Source organism: Plecotus auritus (assembly GCF_963455305.1).
Source record: "Plecotus auritus genome assembly, chromosome: 9".
NCBI classification, from domain to species: Eukaryota; Metazoa; Chordata; class Mammalia; order Chiroptera; family Vespertilionidae; genus Plecotus; species Plecotus auritus.
The window spans coordinates 16,165,903-16,178,911 of record NC_137783.1 but is presented as its reverse complement, the minus strand read 5'-3'; the positions used below and the strand labels follow the sequence as shown (position 1 = coordinate 16,178,911).

Here is a 13,009-nt window from a genome sequence, read left to right as displayed (position 1 = left end):
AGAGAGTAAAAGGGAGATAAATGGTGATGGAAGGAGACTTGACTTGGAGTGGTGAACATACAATACAATATACAGATGATGTATTATAGAATTGTACACCTGAAACCTAAATAATTTTATTATCAATTTCACCCCAATAAATTCAATAAAATTTGTAAATGGACCCATATAGTTCAAAGCCATGTTGTTCAAGGGTCAACTGCACTAAGTTCTTATTAACTTTCTGCCCAACACTTCTCTGCATTTAAAAATGAAGACAAAGAAAAAAATTACTTTACTCCAAGGACCTGCCCCACCCATATTGCTAATTATGACAAGAATGGGCCTTGACTGCAGGGGGCAAGACTGATGTGTCTTAGTGGCAAAAACACACAACATCAAGGAGCAGGTTTATACTGTGGGTTATATGCATGAAGGAGGAAATGTTCCTTGAAACTTTTATCGTGCTCATAATTCCCTCCAAATCAATCATGGCTGCATTTACCAGACAGTTATTATAGTGGAAACTGCTGTTGGCCTCACCTTGGGCCATTAGCTAACAAAAGTAGTTGTTAGCTGCCCATAATAACCAATCTCACACAGATTATTAGATTTTTATCAAAAAGAGCCCTATTTGACAGTGACAGTTTTAGGTGTGTGCCATGCTCTCTCCTGAATCCCTTCAGCTCTCTTCTCCCTGTTCTGTGGTCTGTCTCTAGGTTGAAGCCTGAAGTTTCTGGTCCAGGCTCTTTGCACTAAATAGCTACTCTCTGTTGTTACTTGATATTATATTTACTTAAATGTGAAGCTGGAATAAATGGGACCATATTTGATGGTATTGTAATTCATGGGAACCTCATCCCTGTTGTGTTTGTGTGAGATTAGGGAGCAGATCTCCTTTTGTTTCCTTGGGCATCAAAATCTCCTGGCAACATAAGCCTTGACCCCTAGGTGAGAGCAGGCTGACAAGAATATACAGGGCTACAAGTCATAGAGACCTCATCCATTCACTGTGAAAAAGTCCAGGGTTTCCGTGAGCTGGCCAGGGAAAAGGGCTTCAGGCCATTCTCCCTTGATAACATGAGAATTGAGGGTCAAGGCGAAGAATGAGGGGTCTGCATTTGGGCATGGAGAAAGACAGAGGAGTTAGTGTAAGAAACAGATCTCTCACCTCTCTCTTTGGACATGAGCTGTCCAGGGACGCTTCCCACTGCCTCATTCTCTTCCCCATTGATCAGTAAAATGCAAACAACCAAAAGAGATAAATCAGGTAAACTCCTAAAAAATGAGTCCAGAAAGCAGTGAAAGTAGCCACTGTTTTCTCACACCATGTGTTTTTTATTCTCACTGACAATGAAACCATAAAACATAATTGAACAGACTTCCTTATTGAAAATAATTAAACCTTTAGCCAAAGGTGTATCTGAAGTGACAAAGTTCAAATTATTTGCTGGAAGAAATCTTGATGTGCCATACATCTGGGATCAGGTCAGAGAGCTGTAGCAGAGAGTATGTTCAGGGTATAAATACAGAGATTCTTGAAAACTTGTTGACTGTTCAGGAGGGTATAGTCTGGACCAGCGATCGCCAACCGGTGGTCTGTGGACCACTGGTGGTCCATGAGGTCCGAAAGTTTGGCGACCACTGGACACTGGACAATGGCAAACAGACCTGGTTGTTCTTATCACCCAAACATCAGTCCATGTTCAGACACCTTCTCCTCCAATGTCAATTTATCTACAACACAAAATGTGCCCAGTGAGACACAGAAGACTTCCCAGTGTCTCCAGAGGAAAATCTATCCAAAGATTCACAGAGACAGGGGTGCCAAGGTGGTAATGGTGGTGGGCATAGGAATAGTGCCAACCTATAATCTACTACATGGTACTTTAACAGCCTTCATATATTGCCTTCATATATTCTTATTTCTATAAGGAAGGCAGGGCAAATATTGTCTTATTTTTAGGACAGAGTAATGGTCTATGTAGGTCAAAACTCTACGCAGAGGCACTAATCACATAGCTACATTTGAACCAGAGCAGAAATGGGAAGTATCCATCTGTTTTTATGTCATTTTTTTCCATTTAAACTGGCCTGTCTCCAATAGCGAAGGCTAGGTGGCTGGAAAAGTGTCCCACCTATGGGAAACACTAAGGTCCCCAGGCTACAGATGTCCTTGCTGCAGCTGTGACCTTTAGTCATTTTCACTAAGCAAACTATGGCAGTGGAAACTGGGAAAAGGTGCTCTTAGTGTGAACAGATAATTGAAAGATTTTAATTGGATTTGATTAAGTAGGAAAGCTATAAGGAAGGGAAAGGAGGAGGAAGGAAGAAAGGAAAGGAAAGAGAAAAAAATAAAGGAAGAAAGGAAGGTAAGAAGGGAGGGGGAGAGAGAAGAAGAGGTGAAGGTGGAGGAGAAAATCCCAAAGACAGTTAAGTAGCATATTACCCCACAGATGCAACACTAGCATATTAACATTTTACATTAACATTTTTGCTCATTTTTTGGAGGAAAATGAATTTAATCCTCATTTATTATGCACAGAGTGTGTTCCTGTATGTTCTCTTACTTTAGAACTTGATTCTGCTTATCTCAGTTTTCTGAGGGGAAAAAAATGTTTGGTCAACTTTTTACAAACAGCTTTTTCTTCTTATTATTTGGGAGCATGGCCTTTGTTTCTCCTTCAGTCTAGGGAGATGGGCTTTTTCCATTTTGTTAAACAGCCTGGTGGGCTTCTGAGTGACACCCACTGAGTATTGTGGATAACAGGCACAATGGATCCTGGTTGAAGAGATGGAACCAATTAACAATTGAGGATACTGGGAGAGCCCTCTATACAATGCATTGACCCTAAATCACTATATAGGCTACTGGTCAGAGGTGAAACTGACTGCTGTTTTTCTTCCTATCTACTGGCTCAGTGTCTAGTAAACTAGCTTTGTCCTTGGATTGAAATTTCATAAGCATTTGTAGTTTGGCTCATCAGATGTAAAGTAAGTTCAAATGTCACTCAAACAATCTAAGCTTGATTTGATTTTCCTATTAGAGGCAGTTCTTCATTTCAAGTACACACACACACACACCCCTCAACATGTGTGAGTTTGTGATCCTTGTTTTCTTATAGGTGAAGGTAATAATGGTTAAGAATAAAAATCTGTGAGTATAATAACATTTGTCTGTTTATTTCAGGAATTTAAACACTGACATCGTTTTCCTTGTTCCTTTAGGTCCCGTGGAGCATGTTCACCTCCGAGTCCCATTTGTCGCCATAAGAAATAAGGAGGTCAACATCAGTGCAGTCGTGTGGCCCAGTCAGCTGGGGACCCTTACCTACTTCTGGTGGTTTGGCAATAGCACAAAGGTTCGGCTTTTTCTGCCTTGTGTCTGATGCGATCTATACTGAGTGCTCCTGGCCCCAGCTTCTGGGTTGATGTCAAAGACACTGGGGATGTGGGCACGAGGATGTACTTTCTGAAGCTGTGAGTGCACATAATTGAATATGACATAACTCTCCAGTTCATTATAGCAAGGAAAGTTCAAATAACCCTAAGGACGAAAGAGTACTTTGAGAAACTGTATAAATCTGGTTGTTCTTGCTCCTGTGATCAATATTTCTAAAACTCCCTTTGCTCCATGCGTTTTAATCCTGGCCTTTCCACTAGCTATATAATATCTCTGAGATCAAGTAACCCCATTTGAAAAATGTGAATTAGATATTTAAATGTAAGGCTGTGAAGAGCAAATGGGGCAGTGCATGCAAGAACCCTTAGCAAGACTTTCTAGGTGTTCTCTGAAGGCCAGGGTTCTTCTTAGGAATGGCACTGATGTTGCCAAGTCACAAAGAAAGACACTAAAGGGGACTTTGCAGCTACTCCCTGTTCCCAATCCCTAGTAGTGGTGACAGTTATATAAAAAAGAATCACACTTGTATAACAGAATCTGGGAGCAATTAGGCTGAGGGTCCCTCAATTTAGGGACTTAATGTTCTTCTCTGGCTCCAGCTTCTGGGTTGATGTCAGGGACACTGGGGATGTGGGCACGAGGATGTACTTTCTGAAGCTGTGAGTCCGCATAATTGAATACGACATAACTCTTCATGTTCATGTTCAGTCTGCATTTGCCTTTTTTGAAGTGATTTGCATTGTTCATCTTAGGTCTCTACCTTTAGTTTTTAAATAATTTTAAAAAGTTATTCTATCAGACTTGGAAATGCTGAATATCTAAGAAAAGGGCTAATACATATTCATTTGCTGGTGTAGTAATTCCTCTAAAACATGAATGGGGCAATGCTATTTTTATTTGCTTCTTTCAAGATGACCAAGGAGAACTTCAGCCCCTACCTGACAGGAGTCAGAGGGCCCCGGATTAGGATCCAGCACTGCTACATGCTGGCTGTGCGAGTTTGGTTGAGATATTTGACCTACAAGCTAATTCACTCAACTGCACATCGGAAATAATAATACCTGTGTTGTTTTGATTGTTGTGCAAACTAAGTAAGAGAATGTGTGTCTCCCTGACACACACTAAGTATCCACAAAATGGATGCTTTTTAGTTTGGTCTGTAAACTGGGAGTTAGAATGTCTTGATAAAGGATAGACCTAGAGTCATGGACCAAGGGCCCTGTTCCTCTTTGCATTATTTGTGCTGTATTTTCTTAGATCCATTTCTTAGCCTAGGCTACGGACGTTGTGCATTTCTGGGATTATTACTCACCAGGCAGTGGGTAGGGAGGTTAGTTTATAAGATCCCTGCTTAGTACAATAGAGAAATGCAGCTCCCTGTGTGAGATGAGCACTCCAGGGCCAAACAGCTTGTTGATTGTAGAGTCAGACCTACAACCCTGGTCTCCTAACTCCTACCTACCACATACCGCCCCCTCCCCTAGCCACAGGATGGTTTAGCTGCATCACTCCATTCCATAGAGGTTACAGACCCTACAATCCTACCTCAAACGCCAGCAGTCAGTCATGCAGGGTGAAGGAAAAATAAAACATCATTTGGGCAAAGAAAGTGAGAGTGAGAAGAATTATAAGTTCATTTCTCCTGTGATGATGTGAGGTTTTGGCTGTCAAGCCAGGGAATTTTTTTTTCTGTTACTGCTCATTTACTGATGATTTTTACCGAGAAACTGCTGTGTGCGAGGGGTGTAGTTCTTGGTCATTATCAACACAGTGATTTACTCAGCAGGCTACAAGGAACCAAACACAGTGTTTCTCTATAGCACCATTTTTTTCTTCAAGTGCTGATTCTAAGACGCGAGATACCAGACAGCGTCTAATACATATTTGATAAACAGAAAAGTGGACAAAGAGATTGGAGAGCCTAGTTTCAATTTCTCTAACGATCATCTATGTTAGCTTGAACAAATCACCTGTCTCATTGTTTGCTAGTTTTCTCTAAAGCGAGGATACTGATAAGTAATCCATGAACATCGAGTTATTATTTGAAGTATCTATCTATCTAATCTATATAACACCATATTATGAGAGGGACATTGTTAAATTACAGAAAGACATTATAGTTTTTTTTAAAAATTTATGATTATGTGAGGCATTTCTTTGGTTAGGAATTATTCATCTATAAATGTGAGCATGAAGTGCCACCCAAATACCGAGCTCTCCAAGGTCTTACTAGTTTATTTTTGTTCCCAAAGAATCAAGAGAATGCTAATACATAAGAGGCCTTAGAATAGCATAGTTTTGAAATAAGACAAAAGTGGGTTGGAGTCCAGACTCAGATTCTTGGCTGCCTACCTTCAGTTAAATCTTATAATTTCTTGGGACCTCAGCTTATTGATGGCAGTGTCAGAGTTAATTGTGGTAGTAACTTGCCCCTAATATTGCTTTGAGTGTCAAGAAAGGCATGTAGAGCTCTTAGAACACACCTAATCACATGAAAATGCCAGACACTGTTGGGTGTGCTCATCATTTGCATCAATAGCCTCTCCATCTCAGGAACAAATCTGACTTGCTTCCATGGATTTCCCTCTCACCTCCAAGAACGGCTATGCAGTCCATTTGAAAGAGATACATTTTCAGTGCTTTTCTTAGCACCATGCCATAAACACATCAAGGTGGCCACAGTATCCAACAATTAATCCAATGAGCACCATCTTTGGCTGACAAATAATGAGTGTCTTTGGTGTCATGGTGAGTGCTCTGATTTTAGAGCCATTTCATCCCCTTTGACTAGCAAACTGATCTTTAAAAGGAGCTAATCCTAATTTTAAGTCTTTTCTCCTAGTACTTCTTTGTATTAGTCCTTTCATACATACTATTTTATTTATTGGAACATCTCTGATAAAAGAGTAATCCCATTTTACAGAGAAAATAGGCTAATACTCTTGGAAGGCAGTTTCATGTGTGTGTGTTGTGACTAGGTGAATTAAACAGGTTGGATTAAATCATCACTCAATAATAATCAGATAATACCCACTCCTTTATATCTAGCCTTGTGCTTGGTGCCCTTAGGAATAAAAGAACCCACACAGCATTGCCTCCGCCTTCCAGGAAATTACATTCCACACAGAAGGCAGGATGAACATACATGCAATGATTGGTGGGCAAACATGGGATGTAAGTAAATAGAAGAAAGCAAACATTCCAGAAATCCTAATATAGGCTCATATACAAACCTATCAGTGAAAGATGTGGAATTGAATCAGTAGCTCTATGGCTCTTTTTCAAGAGCCTATATTTTGTGTTACATGTTTTGAGGAATGTAAGGCAGTGTAGATTCCAATTGTTGCCTCTAAGAAATATAATCTGTAGTTGAGGATATGAGGTTCACATCTCAGAACAGGTCACTCTAAGGTAATAGATATTATAAATACTGTAAGGTAATTAGATGCTACAGATAAGGCGTGACTAGACTAAAGAGTGTAATATTCCTGGCACAGTCCAGCAGCCTAGGAGGTGATGGACACAGAGTCTGCTGGTTATGGAATGAGTGCTGTGTGAAGTTGGTCCTATGCAGGCATTACAGGATCAGCAGAATTGAGGCAGCGAGGAGGGAAAGGGATTTGCATGTAAAGGCTTTGGGCATGGCTATATTCTGTGTGGACAGATTCAGACAACTCACAGGATACATGTATGCAGAAACCAGAGAATGAAATGAAAGTTGGGAAGGCTAGAAAACACGTGGCTTGAATAACATAAATGAATGCTTTTTATTTTGTCATGGAAACTCAAATTTAGGATAGAATAATGGAAGCTAGAATCAGGTTCACGGACAGTGAAACTTTAGACACTGAGATACTTTTAAAGAGTTTTGAGCCTGTGTGTGTTGTGTGTGTGTGTGTGTGTGTGTGTGTGTATTTGAGGACTTTTTTTTCCCCCAAAATAAATTTTCACATTAACACCATAGTCACAGATAATATTGTACACATACTATTTTGCCTTATTCCTTCCTGTTTTTGTATGTATTTTAGATATTTTACATAATCCTCATCATAGGATACCCAAATTACATAGTCTTCCTTTTACACTTTATATAATAAGCACTTTTCGCTCATTACTATGTAATCAGCTGAAGGCTTTAAGTATATTTATTGCATAGCCTGTTCAATTTTGGAAGGCCGTTTTCATCAAGGTATACATTTAAATTGTGCCAGTCACATAACATTTAATATTAACTTGACTTAGTGTGTCTGGCAAACTGGTATAGGCTGCATCCAAAGATTTCCCTGAAGTTCCCTGTTTCATTGGTCCAGTGGAAATCTTGTAACTAAGTAGTCATTCAGAGCTTTGTCAATTTCTTGCTGGGCCCAGTGGGTAATAGGAGACCTGTCTCGCATGAGGGATTCTCTGTGAGAAGGGATGTAGTCCACAGCCTAGGCAGGACATGAGGTATTATTCTAAGCAGCCTTGCAGTGGGCTGGCCGTGCAGCTTGGACAAAGCACAGAGATAGAGAAGTCAATCACCTTCTGGCCGCCTGTTGGATTTGTGAGGCTCTGAAAGGCCAATTTGCTGGGATTAACAGAGGTCTGGCTTAATAAATGCATCTGCTTGCCTAATAGATTTTGTAAATGAACCTTAAATACTTGATTTAATTTAACATTGGGCACTAGCTATCAGTGGCCCACAAGGAACTCAAGGATCCTGTTGCGTGTTCTAGCTTTTCAAGGAAGTTGATAGCAGCCGTGATACCATAACAGCGGATGGAAAACAAAAGCAATTTGGAAAACAAAATTAACTCCTGCCATTTCCCCAGCACAGGAGCCTGTGGCCTGCCACACTGCATGCTGCCTTTAGCACAGTCTGTTTGCTGTGATGCAGGGCCCTGTGGGATGGTGGGATGCCATTCTCCTTCCCACTTCAGATGACATTTCCTTGTCCTGCTGCCGTGTCCTTGCTTGGCCCCCTGGATCTCCTAGGAAAGCAGCTAGATGGGGGAAAGATAAAATCTGATGGGGAGAGAGGAATTTCAGTCCCCTCAGAAAGGGATGGCATACCAACCACCTGAGTCTAAGATAAGAAGAGTGTGCAGAGAAAGAAGAGAGGTCCATGCAGACCACCAAGAGCTGAAGGAGATGGCATGGAGGTAGTGATGGCTCCCTGAAGAACCAACTTTTACGGGAGAAAAATATCCTGGTGGGAGAGATGGGAAGAGATGAGAGATCGCTGAGGGCAGTCACCAAATGGAAGGGTGATGTAATATAGTCCTGGTCAGAGAGAGTAATTCATGGAATCAAGAAAAATGAAAACACATTTATTATTCTTTTTTGTTTCTTTCCCAATGTTTTATTATTAAAATCTTCACATATACACTGAAGTTGAAATAATTTTATAGTGAGCATCCATATACCTACCACCTGTTGTCTACCATTAGCATTTATTATGCTTGTTTTATCATATGTCTATTGATCTGCCCATCTCTCTATCCATCTATTAATTAATACTAATTTTTGATCCATCTTAAAGTTAACTGCAGACACTTACATACTTTGTCCTAAATGCTTTAGCCTGCAAGTCATTAACAATAATTCAGTGTTCATTTACCCCCTCCCCATGGAGGTATAAAATGTACTAATAATTAAATGCATACATTTGAAATATATACTTTCTGAGCTCTGACAAAGGCATTACCTATAATCCAAACTTCTATCAAGATATGAAGTATTGCTATCACTCCCAAAAGCTCTCTCATGCTTCTTCTCAGTCAACTCCCATTCCCAGTGCCCAGAACCACCACTATTTTTTTTTATCACAGATTAGATTTGTCAGTTCTAGAACCTCATATAAATGATCCCATGAATATGAATTGTTTTATAATAGGGGTGGGCATAAGTAGGCTAATTTTTGAAAGTATGCAAAGCACAACATTTATTCCTTTATTATTTATTCTTGTGTTCTATATTTTATATATGAACAACTGTAAACTTACCTTTGCTCACCCCTGTGTATGGTTTCTTTCACGTCTTATGGTTTTGAGATTCATGTATATTATTACGTACATCAAAACTTGTTCTTTTATGTTCAAATCTAATATGCTTTGGCTTCTTTATTTATTTTTCTATTGATAAATTCTCCCAGGCTGTTTTTAGTTTTGGGCTGTTATGAATATACTGCTATGAATATTTTGTTTGTTTCTTGACATATTTTCTTTTATCTTTCTTTATCTTTATTGTTGAGAGTATTACATATACTTTCCCTCTCTTTTCCCCCATTGCGCCCTTCCACCCAATTCTCACCCCACCCCAGACTTTTACCACCCTATTGTATGTTCTTTTATCATGATTAAATTTCCAAGACTGAGATTTCTAAGTCATAAAATGTAAAATAGTACTAGTACTCTAGAAATAATTATTCCAATTTCTTGTAAAACTGAACTTTTTCTAAGGTGATGAAGCAGTTGAAGGTACTCTGGCAAATGAAACCCAGTGGGTTGACCAGTAGGAAGTAGAAAGTCTATCTAAAGCCATTTTGATGCTGAATGAGTCCTCATAGTTTTTCTAAACCAAGCCCTTCATTTAACAGATAAAAGCTAAGGACCAGAAAGGGAACAAACTTCACCCAAGGTCATTCATTAAAACAGCCAGAGATTAATATCTCTGTTCTTGTTATGGGACAGGGGGTGGCTTCAGCTTCCTTTTCAACACAGGACACAAAACAGCCACTATTGGCCCATTGAAGAAGTACTTCACACAACCTACTTGTGCCTAAGTTGTTGTTTAATTCATAAGGCCACACCCTGGTGTATATCATCATAGAGCCATAAGCATGGGGAAGAATGCTTGAACTCTAGGCTTTACTCTTAGTTAAAGGAAAGAATATATCCCTTTTCATATTCAACTTATCTCTTTCATTGAGCAAATAAAGAAGAAAGAGTGTCAAAAATTTAGCAGCATCTTTAATCCTTCCAAACTCCAGCTATCATCCTGATCATAAAATGGATCTATAGAATTTTAAAGCAGAAGAAATCAAATTATTATTTCAGAGGCCCAGCTGAAAATTCTGAGCTAGGAAGGAATCCCAGTCTTGTAGCAGAGATGCCCTCTGAAAGCTGCATCTCTGAGCCTCTGCAGGTTCTGGCCCACAGATCCAAGCCATGTTCAGTTAAGATGCATAGGTTTGCCCTGTGAGCACTGGCAGACAACCACTCCCTTCAAGGCAGCTCTCTGCACCCCCAACCTTATTATTCTATGTTGTCCTGGCACAGAGAGGAGAGGGAGTCTGCTCACCTCAGCTTGTCATATCTCTTTTGAGCTGCCTTTGAGAAGGCTCCTCCAGCTTCTTACCTTGCACACACCGGAGGACTTGACAGGGCGTGGACCTCAGCATGGCCACTCGATAGTGACTCTTTAATCTTAAGATCTTCATTCTCTTCTCTCCAATAAGCATCTGATTTTATCAAGATCCGAATTTGTAAGGGGAAAATGCTATCCTGTTTCTTTTTTTATCCTAGGCAAATCCCCATCTGTTGTGAGAAGGAAGATAAAACAGAAAAAGAACAAAAGGGTTTAAAAAGTTGTCACAGATATATATGTGTATATGTTTTCTGCCTATTAAAAATATTGAAATGGCTTGCAGTGAAAAGCACAGATATAATAAAATAAAAAGCCAGTAGTATGACTTGGCATCCAACTTACAGATATGGAAGACGGTGTGCTAAAGGCGGGTGATATAGAAGTTATTAAAATGCAGTCACTTCTCTGAATAGTCTAGAGTTCATGGAAAACAGAATGAAGACACAAGTGACATGGAATATTGGAGAAGAGGAATGATCTCCTATTTCCAGAGCCAATAGGAATAGGTTACAGAAGTCACTTTTCCTTTGCCCCAGGGGAAGGAATAGAATGACAAGCAAAATCCAGGGTGTCCAGTTGTATCTCCATCTCTCAGGAGTACAGTGCATTTAGACTTTATAAAAACTCTTCTTGGATACTAGATATAAGATATAATCACAGTTTGAGGAAGCTATGTAATTTTCCTTTTTCTATTCTTAAGTTAGGATCCCCTGGGATATGTGAATGCTATGCAAATTTGTGACAGTCTGAGATTTACAGGAAGGAGGAAATCTCATATCCCACAGAGGATTAAATTGGTCTTTCTGTTCCTTTTAGCCCCTCATCACCTTGGACAGCAGCATTTCCTTCACATTCCTTGCAGAGGGAACCAACACCATCACTGTTCAGGTGGCCGCTGGGAACGCCCTCATCCAGGATACAAAAGACATCGCAGTTCATGGTAAGCCCTGAAAATAGTCACTGCGACGCCTCCTCCTACCCAGCCAATCCACCCTAGTGACAATTGCTGAATGCTTTGGAAATTCACCAGGCCATGGGAAAATGATGTATGTCATCAAGGGGCATCCAAACTTTTTTCCTACCTTGTTCCTGAATAAATGCAGGGCACAGACAGGCATCTGTTGTCTTCTGGATGTGTGTGCATCACAACCTAATGGTCTTATTAGAGAGAGACTTATCAGAAGTTGAAATGAAATATAGCTGGAAAAACTGTCAGGAAACCATCTAGATCTGGGTTCCTTTTTTATTTATTTTGTTTTATTTTTTATTAAGGTATTATATGTGTACATATCTTACCATTGCCCCCCCACCCCACTCCCATACAGGCCCTCACCCCCCAATGTTTTGCATCCGTTGGTTACTCTTATATGCATGCATATAAGTCCTTCAGTTGATCTCTAATTTCCCCCACCTCTCCCTAACCTTCCCGCTGTAATTTGACAGTCTGTTTGATGCTTTACTGCCTCTGTATCTATCTTTTTGTTCATCAGTTTATAATGTTTTTCATTATCCCCAAATGAGTGAGATCATGTGGTATTTTTCTTTCATTGACTGGCTTATTTCACTTAGCATAATGTTCTCTAATTCCATCCAGGTGCCTACAAATGGTAGTAATTCCTTCTTTTTTATGGAAGCATAGTATTCCATTGTGTAGATGTACCATAGTTTTCTGATCCAGTCATCTGCTGACGGGCACCTAGGCTGTTTCCAAATCTTAGCTATTGTAAATTGTGCTGCTATGAACATAGGGGTGCATCTATCCTTTCTGATTGGTGTTTCTAGTTTCTTAGGATATATTCCTAGGAGTGGGATTACTGGGTCAAATGGGAGTTCCAATTGCAGTTTTTTGAGGAAACTCCTGTTGAGGTATCTACAATACACATACAGCACCCACTCTTTGTGAGGATTGGGACCAGTGATTTCAAAATGGGAGGTGTCATCTTATGGTCCCTGCCCTTGAAGAGCTCAGAGTTCAGGTACTGAGATGAGCTACATACAACCTATGTGTTATTGTTGCTTTGTTGGTAGAGATTCTAACATCATTGGCTGCAAAGACTGAACATAAGGCCAAGAATATAAGGTTGAAGGAAGGCAGAAGAGTGGTAAATGAGGCTGTTATCCAGTTCTCGATCCTGGAGAACCATTCTTAATTTTTAAATTTATTTTAAGTAAAAGTGTGCTTTTACCACAATCCCACACAACCTCCCTCAAGCCCCTAAAAACAGTCATTATCCCAAGGTTTTTCTAGAAAGTTGTACTAGCTCCTCTGGCCTTTCTTAT

The 13,009-nt window shown here is 39.9% G+C and overlaps 1 protein-coding gene across 1 annotated transcript in view; it reads left to right on the top strand.

The window, feature by feature from the left end:
• Nucleotides 1–13,009, top strand: part of SORCS3 (sortilin related VPS10 domain containing receptor 3) — a 552,458-nt gene that overhangs the window by 520,571 nt on the left and 18,878 nt on the right. The window contains exons 20-21 of the mRNA XM_080641763.1: nucleotides 3,208–3,341; nucleotides 11,546–11,669. Of these exons, the coding sequence (XP_080497889.1) occupies nucleotides 3,208–3,341; nucleotides 11,546–11,669 (258 nt within the window). The remainder of the gene's footprint in view (nucleotides 1–3,207; nucleotides 3,342–11,545; nucleotides 11,670–13,009) is intronic.